The 23246-nt window shown below is 37.5% G+C and overlaps 2 protein-coding genes across 2 annotated transcripts; one reads left to right on the top strand and one right to left on the bottom strand.

Moving 5' to 3' along the window:
- Positions 1-2280: 2280 nt before the first annotated feature.
- LOC121876643 (phosphatidylinositol 3-kinase catalytic subunit type 3-like) lies at positions 2281-13997 on the bottom strand. Its single transcript, XM_042381936.1, has 6 exons — positions 12225-13997; positions 10441-10575; positions 9515-9643; positions 7399-7551; positions 6113-6241; positions 2281-4446 (listed from the first exon to the last, which is right to left on the bottom strand). Exons 1-6 carry the CDS (start codon positions 13866-13868, stop codon positions 3859-3861), a joined length of 2778 nt encoding a protein of 925 aa, XP_042237870.1. The 5' UTR covers positions 13869-13997; the 3' UTR covers positions 2281-3858.
- A 4922-nt stretch (positions 13998-18919) lies between these two features.
- LOC121876642 (C-type lectin domain family 17, member A-like) lies at positions 18920-20784 on the top strand. Its single transcript, XM_042381934.1, has 4 exons — positions 18920-19001; positions 19549-19755; positions 19964-20086; positions 20383-20784. Exons 1-4 carry the CDS (start codon positions 18935-18937, stop codon positions 20505-20507), a joined length of 522 nt encoding a protein of 173 aa, XP_042237868.1. The 5' UTR covers positions 18920-18934; the 3' UTR covers positions 20508-20784.
- The last annotated feature ends 2462 nt before the right edge of the window (positions 20785-23246 follow it).

Below are 23246 nucleotides of genomic sequence, written 5' to 3'. Positions count from 1 at the left end.
GTCATCTAAACATAAACTGTTATCATAAAACATAGCTTCTGAAGAATAAGTCCCTCTGTTTAACCTCTTTAATTTAGCTTTATCATACTGTACTGTAGTACATAGTACGAGCTTTCAGAGGCGACGCTATGGAAGAGAATTTTCGTTTGCTATCCCTTTAGGGGTGAAATATTTATGGCCTTTTTTAAATGTACAAATGTAATTCGTTTCTGTGACAGTGAATCAAAATTTAGTGTAAATCTCTACCAAATTGTGTCTACTATTGAAACAGGATGGCTAATGGATTTGGGGAGAAGATGGATGGGTGGGATTGGGAAGACAAAGTAACGAGGCAGTTCATTCTTTCTTGCCACGTTCGTTGTGATGTCTTATCTTGGATGGTAGCGGCAGTTTGGACAGCATATTTCCAACCGAAACATCTGATATTGTTTGATAAGTTAGATCATACTTTAAGTGGATGCAACACTACGAACTACCATACATTATAAGAAGGTAAATCAGGCAAATAAATTATTGGGTCTTATAAGAAGGTCGTTCAGATATCTAGACGGTCCGTCCCTCGTGACGATCTTCAGGAGTGAAGTGCTTCCCCATCTGGAGTACTGTCACCCCATCTGGTCCCCGAGATATGCTAGGGACTGTCAGTTGGTTGAAAATGTTCAAAGGAGGGCCACCAGACTGGTGCCTGCACTTCGGCACCTCAGCTACCCTGAGAGATTGGAGCGCCTGAACTTGCCTAGCTTATACTACAGACGGGCAAGGGACCTAGTTGAGGTGTATAAGCATCTCAGGGGGCACTACTCAGTTGAGTGTCCTTCCTTGGAGCTGGCGGACGCTCGCCCCACAAGGGGTCACAGCTCAAGATTGAAGAAGCCGCAAGTCCAGAAAACCGTGAGGGCAAACTTTTTCGGAGTGAGGGTTGTAAACTCTTGGAACAATCTACCAGAGTGTTGTGACGGCACCGAGTGTGAGCTCTTTCAAGAGAAGACTTGACCAACACTGGAGCGGGTTCAGGTACATTCAGGAGCCGGTGCATGCCCAGTATTTGCCAACAGTGCGTGACAGAGACGTGACCGATCGCCCGGGCGGCTAGCGAGCCGATCTTTTGGTGAAGAATATAAATGAAAAGAGACGTGACCGATCGCCCAAGCGGCTAACAAGCCGATCAGTGGCGAAGAGGATAAAAGTAAAAAGTTATGTGATAGGGAAAATTTGTTTCTAAATGGTATAGTGAATCCAGACATTGTACAAGACCTAATTCAAGTATGTCAGCAGCTTGAAAGTCAGATATAACAACTGGAACAGTTCAAGAAGTCATCAATAATGCCCAGAATTTGATGTGTGTTGTCTAAGTCAAGCAATTTGGTAAATATCTTACAATCATGTATTTTGATCAAGGCTGATCAACCACAACCTGTCTTTCCAGACCCATTCAAGCTTGGTTGGGTGTCAGATGATAAAGTCAAACCACTATTGACCACAGTTTCACCAATACCAGAAATCCTTGCTACATCTGCATACAAGGGACTTTGTGGTTTTAAATAACTGTACCTTCAACATGGGTCGTGTGAACTCGTGTATATGTGGAGGCAAACCAGAGTCATTTTCACATACGTTACTTTCATATATAGACATGGATAATATTGATTTGTGAGTCATTAAGCTGGAGAGTATTTCTTGTAAATTTTAAAATATAATGCATATCTGGTATCTGACATATATATACAGTAGTATGTAGCACAGGTAATGCTATTCATTAAAAAAAAATACATACACTATCTCATATCAATTGGATATTGTTGAGCATTAGATGTTTGGAGTTTTGGACGGGGGTTGTGCCTTCCCCCCCTCCCCTGTAACGTGTGATCGGAACCACTAAACACCATAATAAATCCCAAGGTTCCGTCAGTCAAATATTAGTACCCCCACCTTAAATTGTCTAGACAGCATAATCTATTGAAAAGAACCGTAAAACCTCCTGCAGCTCACCTTGTAAGGTACCACTCAGACTACAGTACTAGTACAGTATTTTACATATTATACTGGTCAAGCTCACTGGTCGATAATTATACGTGGAGTGGTGAACTCCCTATGATCACCGAGGACAACCAGCTCTCTTCTTTTATCAGACCCAAGCAGGAATCAAACCCTGATATCAGTAGCGAGAGGCAAGAAGTTAACAATCGTAAATCAGGGGATACATGTACCCCTAATTCAGGGTTGACGCGTACATTCAAATTATACAGTACTATATATAATTAAGGTCCCATTAAAAATTGCTTGATATCAAATATTTTATTTCTTGTACAGCATACATATACAAACAAAGCAAAAAAATATGTGTAACTTTATATTCACAAATCTGAAAATTATAAAATCAATCAAATTTTTATACATTTGTGTTCAGAGAATAAGTTACATATATTAACCTGCTTTGTAAACCAGAAATAGGCATAATACAGTACAGTACTGTATACACAAACAGTAATGATAAAAAAAATTACAAATGTCATTCACACTATTGTATTGTAGTACTGTACACACAAATATAATTCTAGAAAGCTGTATATACTGTACAGTTATATGAAAAGAGAAAAATACAGTACAAAACATCATTAGCATCAAGGTTAAAAAATAAAGATACCTGTACTACTGCATAAAAGGAACATCTGCAGATAACAGCTGAGGTATCACAAGGTATCTACAACCAAGATGTTAATTTTCTTTACGCCTGATTCTGAGATCATTTCTACTCTAAGTCCAAAATCATAAATCTTTTATCTTCTATGATGTAATAATGTTCAAAATAATTATGTACACATTCTGACATGTCTAATAACAAATTCAGAAATGATCAATTACCCCTCGGACTCCTTCATGAATCATACCAAAACTACTACTACAACTGAACCTCACATCATAATACTAGACACAAACATACCCTTTCCATTCCTGCTACTAAATCTTAAATTATTTTCTTTATCTAAACAAATTACTTTCTCAGAATTTCTATCTACAGCAATGATATGCTGAATGACTTGAAACCTTAAAATGTCTATTGATAAAAATATCACTGTACAGTACAAGGTTTCTGATAATCAAGAAAAAGAAGAAAATGATCTCAAAATTTCAGGACACCAGCAGACTGAGAGGCACATCCCATATCCTAAATCTTAAGTCTCAAAGATTCAATGATTTTAATATATGCTAATGACTGGATTGAGCAGGCAGACAAGGAATTCTCAAAGCCAGCAAGTGGCATCAAATATGAATCATTGTGTACTAACTTCACATAAAAGGCATTTTCTTAGCTGATTTTTCACACTGAACAAGTGCTTAACCATAGACCTCATTATTAAGATATAATTTATTATGTGGAAGCATTTAGAGTATTGTGTATGCTAATGACTGCTTCATTTGCTCATTAATAATCTAGTTTAGTATCCACTAACTAATCAATGAATCACTTGCCAGGTCATAATAAAGATACAATATCATGATTCCTAATACATAGTATCACAATGGCACAGCTAAAATAGCTGGCTTTATGCTCATTAAAATTAAAATTCTCTCTCTATGTATAAACATACAGTTGACTAATATAACTTTCTGAAGAATGATGAAGCAGACTTGCAGGCTTGCATGCTTCTTTACACTGCTTTGTAAACTTTAAAGCCATTATTCTCGAATGTAACAGATTAATATAGGGTATAAGATTGAAAAATGATAGACAAATGTATAACTTCCTTTAAACATCTCATTACATTAAAAATATTTGAATCATAAAAACAAATTCATGATGGGCAAATTATCCAGATCAAAATATTTTGCAAAATGCTTAATACTCTTCACATGCATTTATTTTCTAATATACTGAGCAAACTTGTGCAGTTGTTCCACCACCACAGCTACAACAGCGTTAACCGAGTCATCGATGAGTCCCTGCATGTAGCTGACAGCTTCTTCATCGCTCAGGTCTAGCCGGAACTTGTCCTCTACTTTCTTCACAGTTTTATCAGGTTCAAGGGCAATATCTGGCACATTTGCATCCACCATAAGAGAAAACAAATTGAGTATTAAGTTTGCATGTCGGCGAAGTTGATGGAATGCTGTGTAACAAAGCTTGCGAAATTCATGGTAATGCTCTGACTGTGCACCACCCATCCCTTCAACCATTTCTTTGCTTAGCTTCATTGGAGGTGGAAGTGGCTTAGGGTCCCTTCCAAGGATGTATCCAAAATCAATATGAAAGAGGTTGCCATTCCTGGTTAAAAGCAGATTATCCAAATGTCGGTCACCAATACCAAGTAAATATGTGATGACACAGTACCCAGCACAAGACTTTATGTAAGTATCCATAACTTCAGGAGCAATACCATAAGCTGCTGTTTCTGATGGTGCATACTTTCGGAAGAAGTTCTGGATTCCTCCTTCAGTACGTAAGACCTACAAGAAACAGTCAACCAAATAATAACATAAAATTCAAACGAAAAACATGTACCATACTATACTATACACAGTACCAAATCTATTAATTTAAGTTAAACATGTTGGATATTGGTGAGGCTCATCTGTTAGGAAGGGGGAATGAAAGATGTAAGAGAGAGATTGAAGTGATACAAGTATATGAGATGGGATGAAGTTTGATGGTATAGTCTGGTTTTGAGGAAAGTATAAAGGGAAAAAGAAAAAGATTGGGTGGCTATAGGGGAAGAGTGTACGATAGGAATCAACAAGTATAAAATTTGTATGTATCTCTGCTCCAGAACAGTAAATAAATAAATAAATAATCATCACTCACCCTACACCCGAGAGACAGAATTGGTGGTAACCCTAATCTGCCACCTCACATTCTCGATTCCGACAATAATTAAACCAAGAAATAAATGCTAGTTTTAAATGTAACTGTACAGACAAATATAAGTAAAAAGCATGGGTGTGTATGTGCAGGAAGTGAACGTGTGTGGAGGTGGTGGGCTATAAATGCGTCGCTGACTCACCAGCCCAGCCGCGGCATTTATTGTTTCATGTGATGAAACTATAAAAGTTGTTGAAAAATTATTAAAAGTATAAAATAGGTAAAATGAAGAGCATGGGTGTGTCTGTGAGGGAAACGAATGTGTGTGGAGGTGGTGGGCTGTAACCAAGGCCTTGGCTATATCTACGTCATTGACTCTCCAGGTATTCCCCTATTTATGATGGGGTTAGGTTCCTGAAAAGCCCATTACAAGTTGAAATACAGTATCGTAAATCGGGATCAATATAACAAGGGCTCAATGATATACATTCTCAGCCAATCGGACACCCACATGTATCACAGAAAAAATTCTTACACTAATAATATACAGGTGTACCTACATCACAATTAAACAATAGTCACCATACTGCTTCAAAATGTCAAGCTTCACCTCCCGAGAACACGGTTTTCCTGGGTGCCTTGGCATTCCCGGATATTTTCAAATTACACTGCTTACTTCAGTCACAAAAACAGTGTGAAAGCACTGGTCACAAAAACAGAGAGATGATAACGTTATTGTGGCAGACACTGCTCACATTACGTTCACAACAGCAAAGGCAAAGCACTTTACAGTCACCAAAAAACTACCGAAAATCACTTTGCAGTTAACATTAGTCAATTCTCACTAATGATAAGTAACAACAACAATTCTGATCAATAATCACTGAGCTACACAATCACGGCCATGTTCAATCACAATGGAACAAAGCTTAGTATAGTGCATAGTGTTGCTGTGTCGAGGCGCTTGGGTAAACCACAGCTGACAAGTGAATCGAGAGAAGCATACGCGCTGGCCGGATGATAACCATCGTTCATGCGGATTGTTTATGTCATACTTAGGAGTGTGGTCTTAATATTACACCATTGCTAAAGCGGAATGCCGTAGATCAGGGTGTGTGTGTGTGTATATATATATATATATATATATATATATATATATATATATATATATATATATATATATATATATATATATATATATATATATATATATATATATATATATATATATATATAAACCGAAAAGACCCCAGCTAATTAATAAGGTGCTACAAAAAAGTCTATAAATGAGCTATATACCTGTACAGTACTTACATCTGCAACAGCATGAGACTCAATGAACTGGACAAAGCCGTGCTTGCTGCTTGTTGCTAAAACTTTATATGGAGTGAGTCTCAGGTCCAAGTTCTCTCGACGCAAAAGTCTGTCCATGAGTGTTATGATCTGAAAGAGACGAGACCTTGTTGTTCTACAGATGTATCAATGTCTTCACTCTCTTGTCACATCCTCCTTTTATCATTCCACACATCTCGTTGGCTGCCTCCAGTGTAGCACTCATAATATGATACTACAGTGGTTCTAACTAAGCTAGTCTACAGTGTCTGTTCAATGTCTAATCCATTTTTTAAAATCAAATATTCATAGCTTTATCCTCCAAATTATCAACCTTTGTTGTACGGAGTACTTGGCTTTTTATTTGCTTTTCTTATTCTGAACTACTTAGCTAAACTTTAATGCTCCCTCCCATGCATCCAACTGCCATGTGCTCAGACAGACCATCACCCAAACAGCTTTTAGTTATCTTACATCAATGTTATCATACATAATGTACTCTACCCATCCTTCATATTTCTCATACCAGAAACACATCTATTAAACTTCTTCCCAACCTGTCTTCCCAATGTCTATATAATTACTATAATATGTGATGTGTACAGTAAATGTTTGTGTTCAAAATAGGTGTCTTGTACCATACTTGGTACACACCCATAACTACAGTATTTTGCATTTCCTAAACCTATTCTTATTTTCTCCCAGCACTCCAAAATGTCCAGCTATTCCATACTTCACTCTTATTACCTATCCATTTAATCAGGTTTCTCAACACACTCAGCCTCTACCTTATCTCCACACTTTTAACTTCTCTTAACATAATCCAAGAACTAATTTGATTTAATTCTTCCCACCATTACACACAGCACTATTCTATCCACTTTGAATCTAACAACTATAAGAGTAATATTATACAATTGACATACTGATATACTATATATATATATATATATATATATATATATATATATATATATATATATATATATATATATATATATATATATATATATATATATATATATATATATATATATATATATATATATATATTCTTGTTAATCACTGCAATACCTTCAATCGTGTTTCACAAATTCCTAATGCATTTTTATCATCCTTTCTAAACATTTTCTTTGTATCCACTCTAACAATTCTTATTCATGCCACTTATGACAGTAGATACACCAAACTGATTATAGTCTCATAAATTTCATGGAACACAGAATCTCATAATGGTTTTACTTGTTAGAGTAATACACTGTTCTCACCTGAATAATGAGTTGATCCTGTCGCAAGTCATCTCCATGTTTGAAAATGGCAACATACTCCCCTCCTGATATTGTGTTAAATGTCAGTCGGGATGGCTCCAGTGCTGATTTGAATAAACTTGCACGTTCTGGCACAATTCCAGTAACTATTACCTGAAGATAAATACAAAAATATATACAGTACACATAATTATGTGTGTGTGTGGAGGGGACGGGTGTGTGTGCAAACATGACACTAAAAAGGTAATACTGTATTCAGGGCTGGATTAAGAGTTTTGTAGGACCTGGGCACTTTTCTATCATAGGCCTCTAAATGTGCCAATGTACTGTTGATTTATAAGCCTTATTTAAACTTAGATCAAAATTGTTTCCTTGGGAATGCACTTGTTTTCTTAGCACTATAGCTAACTAAACTATATATTGTTACGGTCATCTCCCCTTTCCCTCAATATTTGTTTCAGTTACCGATTGTATTTAGTTTCTGTTGTTTCCCGTTTTTCTTTAGAATCAAATTTCCAAGCTTATGGTAAAGACTTTAAAAATTGTCTTGTATGTATACTAGTATTTGTTTCATTATGTAAACTTTGTAGAATTTATTCTTATTTTTTTCATACAGTTATGAAAGACTGTAAGAAGCAGGTGTGAAGTATATAAGAAGAATTAGAAATTATATGTTGATTAAACAAGAAAGTATTGGAATATTGTTTTGGTTTTGAAGTACTCTCGGTAGCTAGGTTGAGGAGGATAGGAGGGCACTAGTAAAACATTCACAACAAATGTATTTATAATATATATGTAGGAATAAAACAAATTACAGGTCATTTTGTAATTTTGTCTGTTCTGTTCAGGGCAGTGTTACCAGATATTTTGTCTCAAACACGAACCGTAGGTGTATACTTATTCTTGTGGCCGACTGTACACACGTATTTAATTAATTTATTTTTTAGAAAATACACACAGTATCATACAGCATACTGTACAGGAACATTACAACATAGCTAAACAAATACTGGGGAATAAAGACCAAAAATAATCTATTATAGCTCCCAATATATGTTCACACCTGTGTACACATGTGTGGTATTTGTGTCACAGGTGTGGATGAATGAGGACACTAGGAGAGTACTGTACTGAATTCCCTATAAGTGAAACAATACAATGACTCATCAAAATTATAAGTACAAATGATTTAGATATATGTCAATAGATATGATAACTATTCCTTACAAGGGTGACCTAGAAATAGTTCATAATTTAACCATTAAAACTCTAATTAACACAACCATAACCTAAACCATCTTCCAGTCAATACATTAACAGGTCTGTAGAGCCTTGCTGAGTGATGCTGAACAAATATGGTGAAGAAATAAAGCAAACAACCACAAGAAGAGTACAAAGAAGAGTATCCAAAGAGTTTCAATCTGTACCGATAAATGATCAAGGAGGTCCAGACAAATCCTGAGCTGATATATATTTTCTTTTATGGACCAATACAAGTGCTGTACATGATACATGAAGAATGAAGACAAATATTTGATTACCATGTAAAGAATCACATTTTTAAAAAGGCACAGAAAAAGTTTAACATAAATAGATTACAGATGAAAATAATGTTCTCTATTCATTGAAATGTTCAGCACTATAGTAAATACAGTAAAGTATAATGTAAAAATCACTTCAATAAAATAAGAGCCAACCACATCACTGCCCTATTGACCTTTCTGGACCACAGCCATGGTCAACCATCTGTTGTTCATAAACTTTTCCAAAACTACAAGTTCACTTCTGAGGAAACTTTCCAAATGTGTTAAGTGGATAAATTTCTTTTAAAATTCTGTCAGTTACAGACAATGATGCAATACCCACTGCATTGCAATACAAAGTAGTGGTTAAATAAAATAGTCATATCTTATATAGTGATAAATGAATCTATTTACAGGTTTCCCTTGGGTTGGTGCTTTTTATCTACAGGTACAGTATACCCTTCTACCCCGATGTATTATGTACGTATTAGCAGGCAGTCTTTAAAACTATGTGGCATAGGCAAGAGAGAAATGTACATGATAGAACATACCGTAATATAAATATTGTGTCTGCAACTTTTGCCAGATCTTACCTCAGGGTCCAAGGGAAGAGCCAAGGGTTCAAAGCTGGCAAAGTTAATTTTCAAATTCTCAGAATCAGCTAACATGGTCTGTAATTTCTCAATTTTGCGCATGCGATTACCACTTTCACGTGCTACAGCCTGAAAAACACAAATACACAACAGTAATGATATTAAATATTATTCAACAAATTTTTACTACTTCTTCACTACTTCTAAGATTTTGTTTACATATCCACCAACATTTATTTTTTCAAAACATCTAAATAATGTGAATGATGGTGATGAAAAAGTAACTAATGAGTTTAGAAAAGTAAACAATCATGAAAGAATTCAAACAGTTTTAAGTCTTGTTAACTTTTGTAATGCTGCATCATTTGAGGATAGAGGACTTCATTAAGGTCTCTTGTAAGCTGTATTGCACATAAGAAATGAAGTATTGTATATAGTACAGTACAATTTACACACAGATAGAACCAATGAAAAAAGCCCTCAGTGTAAGAAAGAACTTTCCTTTACTTCTACCACAAGTGTTGCTATGAGCAATCAAGGACAATCAACTTCATTAACATTAACCAAGAGCTTTGTCATTCAACAAATATTTCGTAGCCACGAGTCTTCACTATTAAGGAAGGTGTTTTAACTCTACAATTTATGTAATCTTAAATATGAATCACATTCTTTGCCCAACTCACTTTGTGCCCCTTCTTAATCAGCCAGGCAAAAATGTGGTCATTTTGCGTAGTTTAAAATTTTCCTTAACATAAGAAAAATAAGTGTAATAAAATGTATAAGTAGGTCAGTATAAGGATGCCTAAGAAGCTTGTGAGAACATTTCTGCAGTCACTCTTGATGTAATTAAAAAAAAGTCAAAGATGTTAAGATATGCTTAAGGAAAAATAATTAATCTTATACTTAAAACAATAAAAACAACTTACCTTTACAAGAGCAACAAGTTGATCTAAGAAGTGATGTTGTCTTGTCAGTAAGAGTCGAGATGACCGTGCTTCTCGGCACCCTTGCTGCAGAGCTAACTTGAAGCGGCGCAGTACCCACACATACATTTCACGAACCTAAAGCAGAAAATGATTGCAGTTCTAATTTCATGAAATAATTGTTTTTAAATGGTAGCACAACCCTCTCTCTTAGTTGCAGCAGAAGAGCTGTCTCTCTGTCTACAATGGGTATACAGTACAGTACAGTGCAGTATTGAGTGTATCAAATTCACAGCTAATACTTTATATACCCTGTAATGTATTGTGTTTCTCTTTTTTGCAGCCGATAGCTAATCCAAACAATAACAGTGCTAATGAGAGGAGTTTTGACATGATGAATGTAAATAATTGAAAAACAACACGCAATTTTGAGAAGAGACCAACAAGCAGGAGGAAAGATGTCCAGTAAACTCCCTCGAACTCGCTTAATCTGGATCCCCTTGCAAACCAGACTGGAGTCCAGCACCAGGCATATGAATCCCCCAACCCAACAGAAAAAAACCAAAATCCAGTTAATGTGAAAGTTTGTTTAAGTGGGGGCTGCCACTGTGGTGGCACAGAAGGGTAACTTAATAGCTGCTTCTGAGGAGGCAGTAGAAGTGTCTAAGAAATATGAATAGTGTACAGTACATAATTATTGCCAATGAAATTAGCAATGAAAACATAGCCTCTGCTCTGCCTTTGGTGGTGTACATTGCGTCATACAATCATCTCTTGCCTCAACCACCTCAGAAACAACCACCTCATGATAATTAATAATAAAAAAGTACAGTAGCTACGTACATTATTATTAACATGTACTAATGTGCTTCTATTTATCATAAACAGACATATAATAGGGAAGTAAATAATGTATACCAAAAGAAATATTGTTAGCACCAGAAGGACTTATGGAATTGCATCAAATTTTCAGATGTTGTTTGGATGATACTGAGTAATAATATCAAAGTGACATCACTGTTGTATTTGTTCTTCTTTTTAGCCTATCTTTTGATCTTAAGTAACTTGTTAGTAGATAAGATATAAAAGAAGAGGGAAACAGCAGGGTAAAAACACTGTGAACACTGATAATATGGCAGTAATTTCACGACTCTACGTCCATTGTAGGCGAAGAAATAAAACATTTACCGTATTTATGGCACTTTCGGATCTCCCGTGGCGACCATGATTTGGTTCACGTCGTCTGTTATGCGGGAGCATCGGCAGTCTTTGTTTACATCAAGAAATAAACGATGATCTCATCAGGCATGTTTATTACAATTTATATCGGATTGAATGTACCTACAGTACTGTAGTAAAAAATCGAAACGACAATGCACAGGTTAGGAAGTTCGGTCAGGTTCTAATAGGGTCTGTGGATTCTCATTTCCATTTTCATGTTCAGTATAATGCAAATAGTATCTCCAGAGTTTGGGTTAAATTTCTGGTGCTAACAGTCTCCTCCACCTTTACCCCCCCCAATTCTTTAACCATCATACTATACTTACCTTTTCCTGTTTTCAAAATACGGAAGCTAAATACAGACTGACAGATCACCTGCAGTTTAGTTCCCCGGCTTACTTCACCTGACGATTAAACACCCTAATGCTACCTGGGGTAAGGTTAAGTTAGATTACCTTAGGTTAGCATTAGAGTAGTTAATCTTCAGGTGAAATAAACTGGTGGCTAATCTTCAGGTGATCCAAAATAACTCTTCTTATTTTGATCCAAGTTGTTCTCCCAATTACCTTAGCATCGTGTTTGAGCCCTGCATCTTGGTCCTCACACTCTACCAGCAGGTACCAGTACAGGTAATTTGCCAATGTTGGGTTTCTTGCAGCACGCTGAATAAGAAAGGAGGCCAAATCCAGGTCTGTGTCCATATCTGCTAATTCAGGCAACAACCCTGAATCTGGAGCAGTAGCTGATGGATCTGAACTGTCTGGCTCTGCTAGGAGTGAAGACGATGGGGATCGTTGGATTGTTGCCGCTTCACTCTCTTCTAGTGATGATGAAGTGGACTGTGTAAGATCACCACCAGTTGAGCCAGAAGATTCACACATTTTCTCCTGAATAGAATCCTCAGGAGTCCTCTCTTCTGTATGACATGTATCCCCACTTGTGTCACTTGCTGATGAATAATGTGATACATCACACAGGCTCATGTCAACATTATCTAGTGCCTCATATTTCAGAGCCTGGACAAGCTGCAACAGGTAGAGTAAAAGATCTTCATCAGTAGCAAGACTCAAGCGTTCAACAGCATAGCGTCGGACATCAGGATGAGTAAAGCCGGGACCGAGTAATTCTAGTGCATCGTCAGCATCTGGTGGGACCCAACGTCCCAACAACTCAATGGCTTGTTTTGCTTCACCTGTTAATTTCCAATTAACACATTTGAGAAATTTTGTCAAAGCCTTTTTCTGTGTGCTTAAGTAAAAACGGTACTTCCATACCATGTCCTGCTCATCACTTGACAGCTGTTTTGTGGGAGGATATTCCATAATTGTGTGAAGGCTGTCTCTGATGGCTGAATTTGGTTTTAAGTCTCTGTCAGTCACACCAGAACGCAGGGATCTTGCTAACCTGTGGTGCTTGGCTTCTTGAAGGTTCTCAAGAGCAATCTCAGGATCTGGCATACGAACCATATTACCCGAGGTTCGATGATCATACTCGACACTGCCCCCTCGCTCCCACCACACTATGGAGTAAATAACTCCTTCGTGCTCCACCCGAGGAAACTCCACCATCAGATACATTGAGTTTGATGAACGCTTCTCTTGTTCGTTTATCAGTTCAATTTCACGGAAAGTTAATCGGTCTAACCAATCCACTTTCATCATTTGACCATTACGGTGTTTCTTGGCAAGTTTCGCGAGGCGTTGCATTTGATCCTTTCCATGGTCTTGTCCCTTTCCAGGAGTGTGAATATGGTCAGCGATACGGTTTGGCCACACTCGTAAATCATGGAGCCCCTGCCGAAACACTCCATGTTTTCCAAAGAAGGATATGGTTGTGCCACCAATAGGCTCATTCCTGCGAGGTCCATAGGTATCATATATTGTGAGAGCCAACACAGCATTTCGTGGTAAATCACTAAAACGAAGGGGCAAAGTTAACCACTCATTCCAGTTCCAACGAGCGGAAAATGGTTTGTATGATGTGCGCACTGGAAGGGTGAGTTCTCGACCATCAGAAAATACCTGGCAAGACACATAGAGATCGGAGCAACCCGGTTGGTAGAGCCCAGAGTATTTAAGCAATGGATTTTTCAAGAGAGCCTCGTAGTTAGGCTTCTCTCTCTTCCCATCTAAAGTTCCAATTTTCACTTGTATATCCACATCTAAATCACAACTGTGCACATACCAGAATTTATCACTGTCAGGTTCCATTTTGTACTTAAATAATAAAGAAAGTCACACTCATTGCAGCATAAATGAAGACACATTCGTCAACTCAGATCAGCCTGACTCGCCTGACTCGCCTCCGTCCCTCAGCTGTAGGTAAACATCACACTGAGAGGCTACGGGCTTAAACTATTTACTGGCATGAAAGGAAAAACTGAACGGTGTTAATATTTACCATATATATTGAATAATTATGTTCATATAAAATATTTAAAAGTGAATTAAATTTTATAATAATTTAATATTGCATAGGGAATGAAAAAATTATAAATGTGCTTTATCCTATTTACTACGGCCGAACTTGGATTGTTTCCTTGTTGAATGGATATTTATCGAATATTTTAGTTTTTTCATCATGTGAGAAGAATCATAAACTTTTCCTATTATAGCATTGTCGTGTTAGAGAGCGACTGTCCTATCCTTTAAAGTAACAAGTAGAATAAAAACAAATATAATTCCTAAAATAACTCACAACTAAAGCTCTACTGAATAACTTTGATTAGAGCTAACTTTAACTATAATAATTTTCAGAACTAGTTATTCTTAATTTTGTAAATCAAATATTGAAAGAAATGGCCAGTTCCAAGATGGTGTAGTGCCCATAAATTGTCAGTATCCCGTCGCCGCCATTAATTGTCCTCTTACTGAAAAGGGTGAATGTGTAACATGACATTCCACTCGTTTGAAATCATTTATCTTGCTTGATTTGAGGCATTATTCAGGTTTTGTTTTCAAAACTTTCATTTTCTAAATAAGCATAAATAAGTTTGTGTTATGATATCTCGATGAATATCAATAGCTAATCGAGGATAATTGGAAGCACCTCAAAATAAATCTATAAAAAGAATATATACAGTTCTTAACCAAAAAACAAGTTAACAACTTAGTAGGCCTACTGATAAATTGTACATAATATACAAATAATAGTAAATATGAGTTAGGCTTTGACAAATCAGATTAAATGTAAGTAGAAAAAGAAACTAACAAGGCGAACACCAAACGACGTAATTTTTTAATTAAGAGTCCAGTGACAGCTGTGATAAGCAATATGAAATGCTACATCCTCTCTTCACAGAGGCAACTCCCGTCACCACTTCACGACTCCTACCCTCAAATATATACAGATACACACAATACTATTGTTACAATGTTATATGTAACAGATTATGTAACTCAAACTCATAGTAATAACCAGTAACAACTGTTGCTGCTTCACGTTGGTAAACATATATGCACACAAACACTTAAGAAACGCTTGGACACACACACCAATAAACACCTACATCAGACAACATTCTAGCTTATACCCCACACACCTACGTATAACTTGTCTTCCTTCAATTACACAGTCGAATGTGTTACTATGAGGTAAGAGTCCTTCGTCACTCCCCCATCTTAATTACAGTGTTTATCACCAATGTACTGTGCGTCAGTAAGCCCGGATCAGATTACAGATTGCCCACGAGGGGGCTAGTTTATTGGGCACCCCCTTACATCCTGTGTAAGGTGAAGCGCAGAAGCGTTTACAGCGCCCAACTGGGAAGCATGCGGAGTTCATGCTTGCCTTTATGACTCATGCATTAAGGGCGTAAAGACCTGAAGGGTCATTGGTTTTGTCAGCAAGTTACATAAAGTGACATAATGATGAGTGTGTGGGGAATTCGGTACAATTTATCTGTTTATGGCAAAGTGTGGCAGGTCTAGGATGGCAGAGGTTCTTGGCTGACCTAGAATCTTAATCTCGCCAGGCAGTGAACTAAATAAATAAACATTACAATTAAAACACCAAGTAAAAAGATTGACACGAGGAGACGGAGGAGATTACTGTAATCGTAGTAGCAAGACAAAGATTTCCTCTCTGAACTAGAACATGATCATTGGCCACGGCAACTTACTGTGAACTTATGATAGTAGGACGCTCAACATTGTGTACAATGACGGGAAAGCAAAGTTAAAATTAAACAGCATTACTCACACACAAAACCAAAATTAAACTCCTTTGGTATAGTTTAATAATCATAAACACGACAAAATAGTAATTCATATACAGGAGCTAAGTGAAATATATATCAATGTTTGTTAACAAGAATATATCACACTTGTATGTTTTTTTTTATCTCCCCTTGTCGTGTACAGCATGAGGTACGATATGTCTGGTCATCCAGGGATTTCCGCCTTGTCTGAAAAAAGAAAAAAAAAAAACTATCAAGTGTGTGCGTTGATACTCCGAAAAATAAACCAAGCTGTTATATTCATGATTTTAATCTCTAAAGCATATAGAAATCCAGATATGCTCAACTGTTAAATAATGTGAGACTGAGAAATGTGTAAAAGAGGAAGGTACACAAGAGCAGTGACTCAGGACAGGTGTAGTGACTGGTAAACACGGGGAATGCCAGGGTGGCCTCATACAGCCACAAACAAGGGTCACGTCACAAGACAGACTGTGAATTTGTTTCAGAATATAATGAGGACGATGTTAATGCAACCACAAGATTACTGATACTGGATGAGTGTACAATTACAAGATTTGCTGTACCGTACATCAGTTAGTATCAAGACTGAGTTTACGTGCAGCGTTGTGCAATGTATCTTGACTAGCTGAAAAATTCAACCTAGTAACGTTTAATAATCAGCATTACGTAAAAATAAAACTAGGCTAAAAATTATATGTAAATTCAACAACTAGGATCTGAAATCTCTCCTACTGACCTCCCAGAGTCTCTGGCCAAAACTTCATAATGATATGATCTAAAACTTTAACAATTCACAGTGTTCTTGGTAAACCTTATACTGCAGTGATAGACCCAATAATGCTCGGAATTTTGTATAAAAAAAAATTCGTCTTGATTAATCGCCATAAAATTCTGTTTCGCATCAGACAATCTGCGACGACAAATCAGAGGACGCTCAGTACAGGATATATACCCCAAATTAGTACACTTTACATTAGCTAAATAAACAATTAACAGCTAAACAGTATACAAATGACGTCCTAAAAAATCACCATTGATTTTTGCCTCCGATTGTATATTTTGAAATCCTTACAGTAAAGGAGATATTTTTGTATTTACAGTAACTTGTATCAGAGAAGAAACGTCCACATTTTGTGTCAACTGAGAAATATATAGGCCCTAAATTTAAAAGCCACTAAAATGTATCCACGAATAGAAATAAAGTAATATCAACGTGTCCTTTAATTTTAAGCCAAAGGTAAATATAATTATTTTTAAGAGCACCATGGCAGGTAATCATTATAGCCGAAGGTTGTCGTGTCGCTGGGTCAGCCTTGTCATAATGTACTTATACATTTATTTATAGATAAAGGATCGGTCCAGATATGAAGGTATAGCCTGCGAATGTAATTACTGAAAAAAAGATAAAAAAATAATTTCCACCTCATAGAGAGGAATATAAAAATAGCAGGCAACGGGTAAGTGATAAGTTTGCTGAATGATTGTTGTTTTGTCAATTGAAGGAAACTAAGGAAAAAAAGAAGAAAGGATTAAAACTCTGCACTGGGATTCACTGGACACATTTTAATCCAAGACGAATACAGTATATTTCAGTCAATCTTACTCGACTTTTTTAGATATGATAAAAAATAAATTGAAAGTGTATAAATAATTACTCCCCATGCAAACCATAGAGTACCTGAATAAAAAACTAAAATGAATAACTAAATAAATAATAAATAAATTGTTTTTGCCACAACACTGTTAGTCGCTACCGTGTGGTCTGATGTAGTGTAGTGTAGTGTAGTGTGGTGGGAACGATACAAGTGTTCATTGTTTCTACGTAACCCAGATAATGCCATATTTTACCCTCCCATAACTCCTCCATTCCCTCCCATTCCTTTCCTTTATCCCTCTTCCACCACACCACTCTCATTACCCCTCTCTCTTCACCCTATATTTATCCCTCTCTTATAACTTTCTTTTTACCCTTGTCTTCTTCAACCTCTCTATATTTCTCTTATTCCCTTTCTATTATCCTCCCTTCACACTGTCTTCCTTCATTTACCCTCTTACTATCAATTCTCCTTTTATTCCTCCCCATCATCATCCCCTTATGGTCATCTATCACTTCTCCCTTCCCCCCCTCGTCTCCCAGCTGGTCCTTCACACACTACCCGTCTGATAGTCATTTGTTTCACATTAGACATTTAGGTATGAAGAAGATATTCGAACGAGGATAGCTATTACTCTCCCTTTTATTTACTGTTTACAATATAGTTAATTATTATCCTTTATTTTATTATTCTCTATTTACCACACAGTTGATCAAGAAATATACGTAGTGACCTGTTGAAATATTTGGGCCTAAAGCATGTGTGAGTAGATGTGAGTATATCCACGCCTGGGGTGAAGTGGAATGGGTACTGCTTTCCCTTTTTGTCTGTATATTCACAAACGTAACGTAACGTAACGTAACCTAACCTAGAAAGATGTGGGGAGCATTAAATGAAAAGTGGGTAGTGACGTCAGGGAGGATGAGGAGAGAGAACCACTGAGTTGGAGGAATACAGTGAGTAAGGTCGGGGGAGGTGAGACAAGGCAAGTCCAAGGAAAACACGAGAAAGGGTATAGGAGGAGTCCACGGTGGTATATCCAGCGTATCAACAGAGATATTAAAATGAAAACGATTAAAAAAAAACATACAACAGCAAAAAAGAGGAGTGTATTGATATAGTAATAGTGAGGTTTTCCTGCTCGAAATTTTACATTAGGTTGGATTATCAGGTAAACATGTTTTCGTGGCCCACTGTTGATGTAAGTTTCATGAGGTCTAATTGCGTTTGCGGGAATTATGAAGGAAACACAGATACTGTAGGTACATGAATATTAATAAGTATACATGAATATTGTCATTTATACGCCCACTTCATAGTCAACAAGGTAAATTTATGAAATGAATTCACTTTCGCAAAGCATGACTAAATTTTAAAGGCACATTTTCATCATTATGTCTGATACTGAACTTGTTATGACATCCATGGGAAAGTGATTACGTCGCCCCGTGTGAGAGATATATAAGGCGCTCTTGTTGTCATGGCTCCAGCTGCCTCACACACCAACATGATCCTCTACACCGCGCTAGTGGCCGCGCTCCTCACAGGTACAGTAAGTCGCTTATAACAGAAACAAACGAAATCAATATAGTGTCGGGTTACAAGACTCAGAGGTGTGTAGACTCATAAGTGCTTGTCATAACTGGTGACATAAACAACGACATGGCGCTACGGGGTACTTTACCTAACTTGCTGACCTACACCAGGGGGTGAAATAACTCCCTGAGGCAACCAATTTAATAGATAGATAGATATTTCTTAAGTAAAATCGTCATATAAGGTCACAATGATTCTACACGTACATTGACAGAGCAAGTAGGTATATAAACAATGGTAAACAGTAAGTCGATCCGATAAAATATCTTTACACAACCCGTGGCCCAAAAATCTAAAAATCATAAAATTCTAGCTTTTAACACAAGCATTACCCAAGAACTTAAAAAACAACAACAACAACCAAACGTTAAATTTTGAAATAATAATGATATTCTATTCGCTATAACACAAATTGAATATGGTGTAGTCGACCTATAATCTTTAAAATGTAAAACAATGATACACAGTTGACGAAACAGGATACTTTGCTCATCATAGCTCCGACGGCTACCCTGACAGGAGTGAACGGGTGCTCTCCTGGGTTTGTGGACATCAACGGTGAGTGCTTCTCCTTCAGACCGGAGGTGTCCTTGGACTGGGAAGACTCTCAGGTCTACTGTACCAACACCAGTTACTCCATCGGCCTGGCTGAGGTCAAGAACGCCAACACCCACAGGGAAGTCTATGAGTACATCAAAACCTATGGTGAGTGTGTGTGTGTGTGCGAAGGAAAAGTTTGTGTAAGAGAGAAGGTGTTTGTGTGTGGAAGACAGTACCCGGGGGATCAGGGGATATCTGCGCTTTTGTGGAGAAGTGTTCGTGTGTTTGAGTGCGTATGTATGGGTGCGTTTACAGATTCCCGGTTGTATTAAACTAAGCATCATCTTAAATTTCATGTGTGTCTCCCCGCCAGGTCTTACTGGTTCCTTCTGGCTGGGGGCGTCAGACCTTGAATACGACGGTGACTGGGTGTGGCTGGACGGCACCAGGGTCGAGAGAGGCACTCCCTTCTGGTCTCTCCACTACGGGGTCCTTGGCACGTATCTCCGTCTCAATAGTTTTCTCTCTCTCCAATCGATAGCTTGTACCAACTTCCTCTCTCGAATTAACCAACTCCTCAACTCCCTGCCTTGTTTCATTAACACATACCACAACTTCTTAATGTCACCATTGTCTTGTTACCATGCAGTAAGCACGACAGTATTAACTTGACAACTTGTAAGGCCTACACAAGGATCTATAAAGGTTTCATCCAACGTAAAATCCTTATCTAACATAAACTCTCCTGACCATTAAAACTCAACCCTCCTCCGTCTTCATGGCGTCTTACAGGCTGGTCCCAGGAACCTACCGGCGGCGCGGAGGAGAACTGCCTGGCGTTGGACAGCGGACGCTTCTTTTACTTCAATGATGTCGCCTGTGACAAAATGAACCACCCTATCTGCCAGGAGGCATAGACGAAGATTTTGTGATGAGAAGGTGGCGACGGCGCTGCTGGAGTAGCGATTATGAATGAAGTAGAGACCATCGGGTGACGAAGCTGCTGTATAATCTATTGCAGGTATACTCGTTGCTACCGCTGAAGGCAGATCCCCAAAAGTTATCGTATTACTGTACTCTAAGCAGTAATATTAAATTTATTGTAGGAAATTGAAAATAAATTACCGATGGACCTTCCGTAGTGTTGTATGAGACGTAACAGTGTAAAATAAACAATAAATATAAGACAACGAACTATAGGTTTTCCCTGGAAAGTAAATTTACATCCCGACATTCCAGACCTTCTTATTCTATAATATAGTAAACGGAGAAATTAAAAAAAAAGTTTATTATTCATCCTTTAGTTAATAAACACCAATAAATTGTTAATATTAATGGAGCAAAAGAGACACGGCAGACAATACATCTTGTTATTGTTTATGATCTTGTGAACAATATAGTATGTACGTGTATATACTACTGTACTGCACGTAATAAACCATATCATATCCCTTCGAAAAAGTCGTGAGAAAGGACACCAATTTCCCCCACCTTTTCTTAATTCTGTCTCGTGTCATTTTCTTCGTTGTCACTTCTTCCTTCTTAACACTTTTTGTACTGTTTTCCTCTACTCACTCTTTCTTTACTCTATTGTAAATCCCTCTTCTCTTACTCAATCTCTTTTTAATGTATTTTTTTTATTCTCTCTCTCTCTCTCTCTCTCTCTCTCTCTCTCTCTCTCTCTCTCTCTCTCTCTCTCTCTCCAGTGACCTCTTCCACTGAGTTTGAATGAATGAGTTTAAAATAAATAATATAACTTGAAAATATAAAGTCATAGTTTTTTAATATATACCAACAGCTTACTATATAAAGTAAAATATCAATTTACCAAATATACTTTAGATTTATAACGCATAATTTTATTTTACAATGTAGAGTTTGAGTTAAAATGTATAGTTTAAATTTATAGTGTATAGTGTTCGTTTATAAGCAGTAGTGCACCTGCCTTATACAGTGTTGCATTTAAGACCCTTTAGTCCTGGTAATTAAAGCTCATTCTCCCTCATTACTCCCGGACTGGCTTGAGAGGTGGTGGAGTGCCTCAAGGGAACACACTTCCCACTTTGTTCTTAGTCAAGTGCCTCTACACCAACCTAAAAAAGAAAGACAATTTGTAACGAGAAGAATCTATATGCTGTGAATAACCAATATAAACGAATGAATAATATAAACAGAATGACTGGATGGATAAGGGGGATAATATAAGGACGAATTATAACAAAGGATTAAATATACATTGTTCATTATGCATATTAAGGTACAATAAAGGTAGTATTTCTTCATCAGCTGTTGTCTGGATTTTAGAAACTTTTTAGTGAATGGATATCTTGTCTCGATGACGTAAGAACACTGGCAGTATTTACGTGTAATGGAATATATCTGTTTTCAAGCCCAGTTTATTTAGGACTGACGCTCATATTTCATCAGTATATAATTATTGACTTTGCTGATAGCGTTGGTATATTCGTGGAGGTGACCTTGGCAAGACTAGTGCGTGTTTGCTTCGCTTGAAAACAATAATGTATAAAATTATGCTCTTTTTCCCTTGACGGGCGGCTCGCGTTTAGGCTAAGTGGTGTTTTTTGCTGGATGAGTGGCATAGCTGGTAGAGGTAGGTGGAGGTGGGTGGTGGGGCAGGTGGAGGTGGGTAGTGGGGTAGGTGGAGGTGGGTGGTGAGGCAGTTGGAGGTGGGTAGTGGGGCAGGTGGAGGACGGTAGTGGGGTAGGTGGAGGTGGGTGGTGAGGCAGTTGGAGGTGGGTAGTGGGGCAGGTGGAGGAAGGTAGTGGGGTAGGTGGAGGTGGGTGGTGAGGCAGTTGGAGGTGGGTAGTGGGGTAGGTGGAGGTGGTGAGGCAGTTGGAGGTGGGTAGTGGGGCAGGTGGAGGAAGGTAGTGGGGTAGGTGGAGGTGGGTGGTGAGGCAGTTGGAGGTGGGTAGTGGGGTATGTGGAGGTGGGTGGTGGGGGTAGGGGAGAGGGGAGATGATGGATGGGGCATTGTATAGTTGAAAGGTATCGCAAAAATCGCCAGGAAATTCACACTAATTCAGCACGACCATAAACAGTACAGACATAGAAACGATAAAGAGTACAGTATGTGGATTTAACCGATGACCGCCCAGGAAAGCTGTTGGAGGCTTATATCTTCTGTGGTCCTAATGACTCTATCAAACTATATTGTGTTTAGACTGATTAAGACTACAAGGGTCTCCCAATAGTACATTACTGTATATCAGTAATTTAAATGCCTTTCAATATTGCCACAGCGTCATCACCGTATTGTTTGGGTCTATTTTTAAAAGGCTCTATTTTCAAACGTAAGTAGACCTTGTATTCTATAGAAACCATGCACCTTACAACACTGACCTTTGAATTAAACTTTGACCTGTGCGCTAATACAAAATTCATCTCCCAAGGAAAACATTTACATATTGTTGTTTATATACCAGTTTATTAATATTTTATTTTAACCTCATTCTGATGCCAAAAGAAACATCAAGCACAGTACAATTTGCTCTAGATTCATCATAATTCTGTTACAACACCTGACACATTCTCGAATTTTAACACGTGAATTTTGACTTGTACAAGACCAGACCCAGCTGTGAGTGACGGCTGGCTCAACACTTATCACAACTTAATATTTTCCTTCAATTTAAATC

This window comes from Homarus americanus, unplaced genomic scaffold, assembly GCF_018991925.1.
Source record: "Homarus americanus isolate GMGI-L3 unplaced genomic scaffold, GMGI_Hamer_2.0 scaffold28, whole genome shotgun sequence".
NCBI lineage: Eukaryota > Metazoa > Arthropoda > Malacostraca > Decapoda > Nephropidae > Homarus > Homarus americanus.
Note: the sequence above shows the minus strand (reverse complement) of the source record. Positions and strands in the feature narration are given on the sequence as shown.

Excerpts from the sequence above, each read along its gene's own strand:
- LOC121876643 (XM_042381936.1), bottom strand. The coding sequence starts at position 13,868 with ATGGAACCTGACAGTGATAAATTCTGGTATGTGCACAGTTGTGATTTA. Across the intron at positions 9,644-10,440 it reads AACTTGTTGCTCTTGTAAAG|GCTGTAGCACGTGAAAGTGG; the intron begins GTAAGTTGTTTT and ends TGTGTTTTTCAG. Across the intron at positions 7,552-9,514 it reads CTCTTCCCTTGGACCCTGAG|GTAATAGTTACTGGAATTGT; the intron begins GTAAGATCTGGC and ends ATTTATCTTCAG.
- LOC121876642 (XM_042381934.1), top strand. The coding sequence starts at position 18,935 with ATGGCTCCAGCTGCCTCACACACCAACATGATCCTCTACACCGCGCTA. Across the intron at positions 19,002-19,548 it reads AGTGGCCGCGCTCCTCACAG|CTCCGACGGCTACCCTGACA; the intron begins GTACAGTAAGTC and ends TGCTCATCATAG. Across the intron at positions 19,756-19,963 it reads TGAGTACATCAAAACCTATG|GTCTTACTGGTTCCTTCTGG; the intron begins GTGAGTGTGTGT and ends TCTCCCCGCCAG.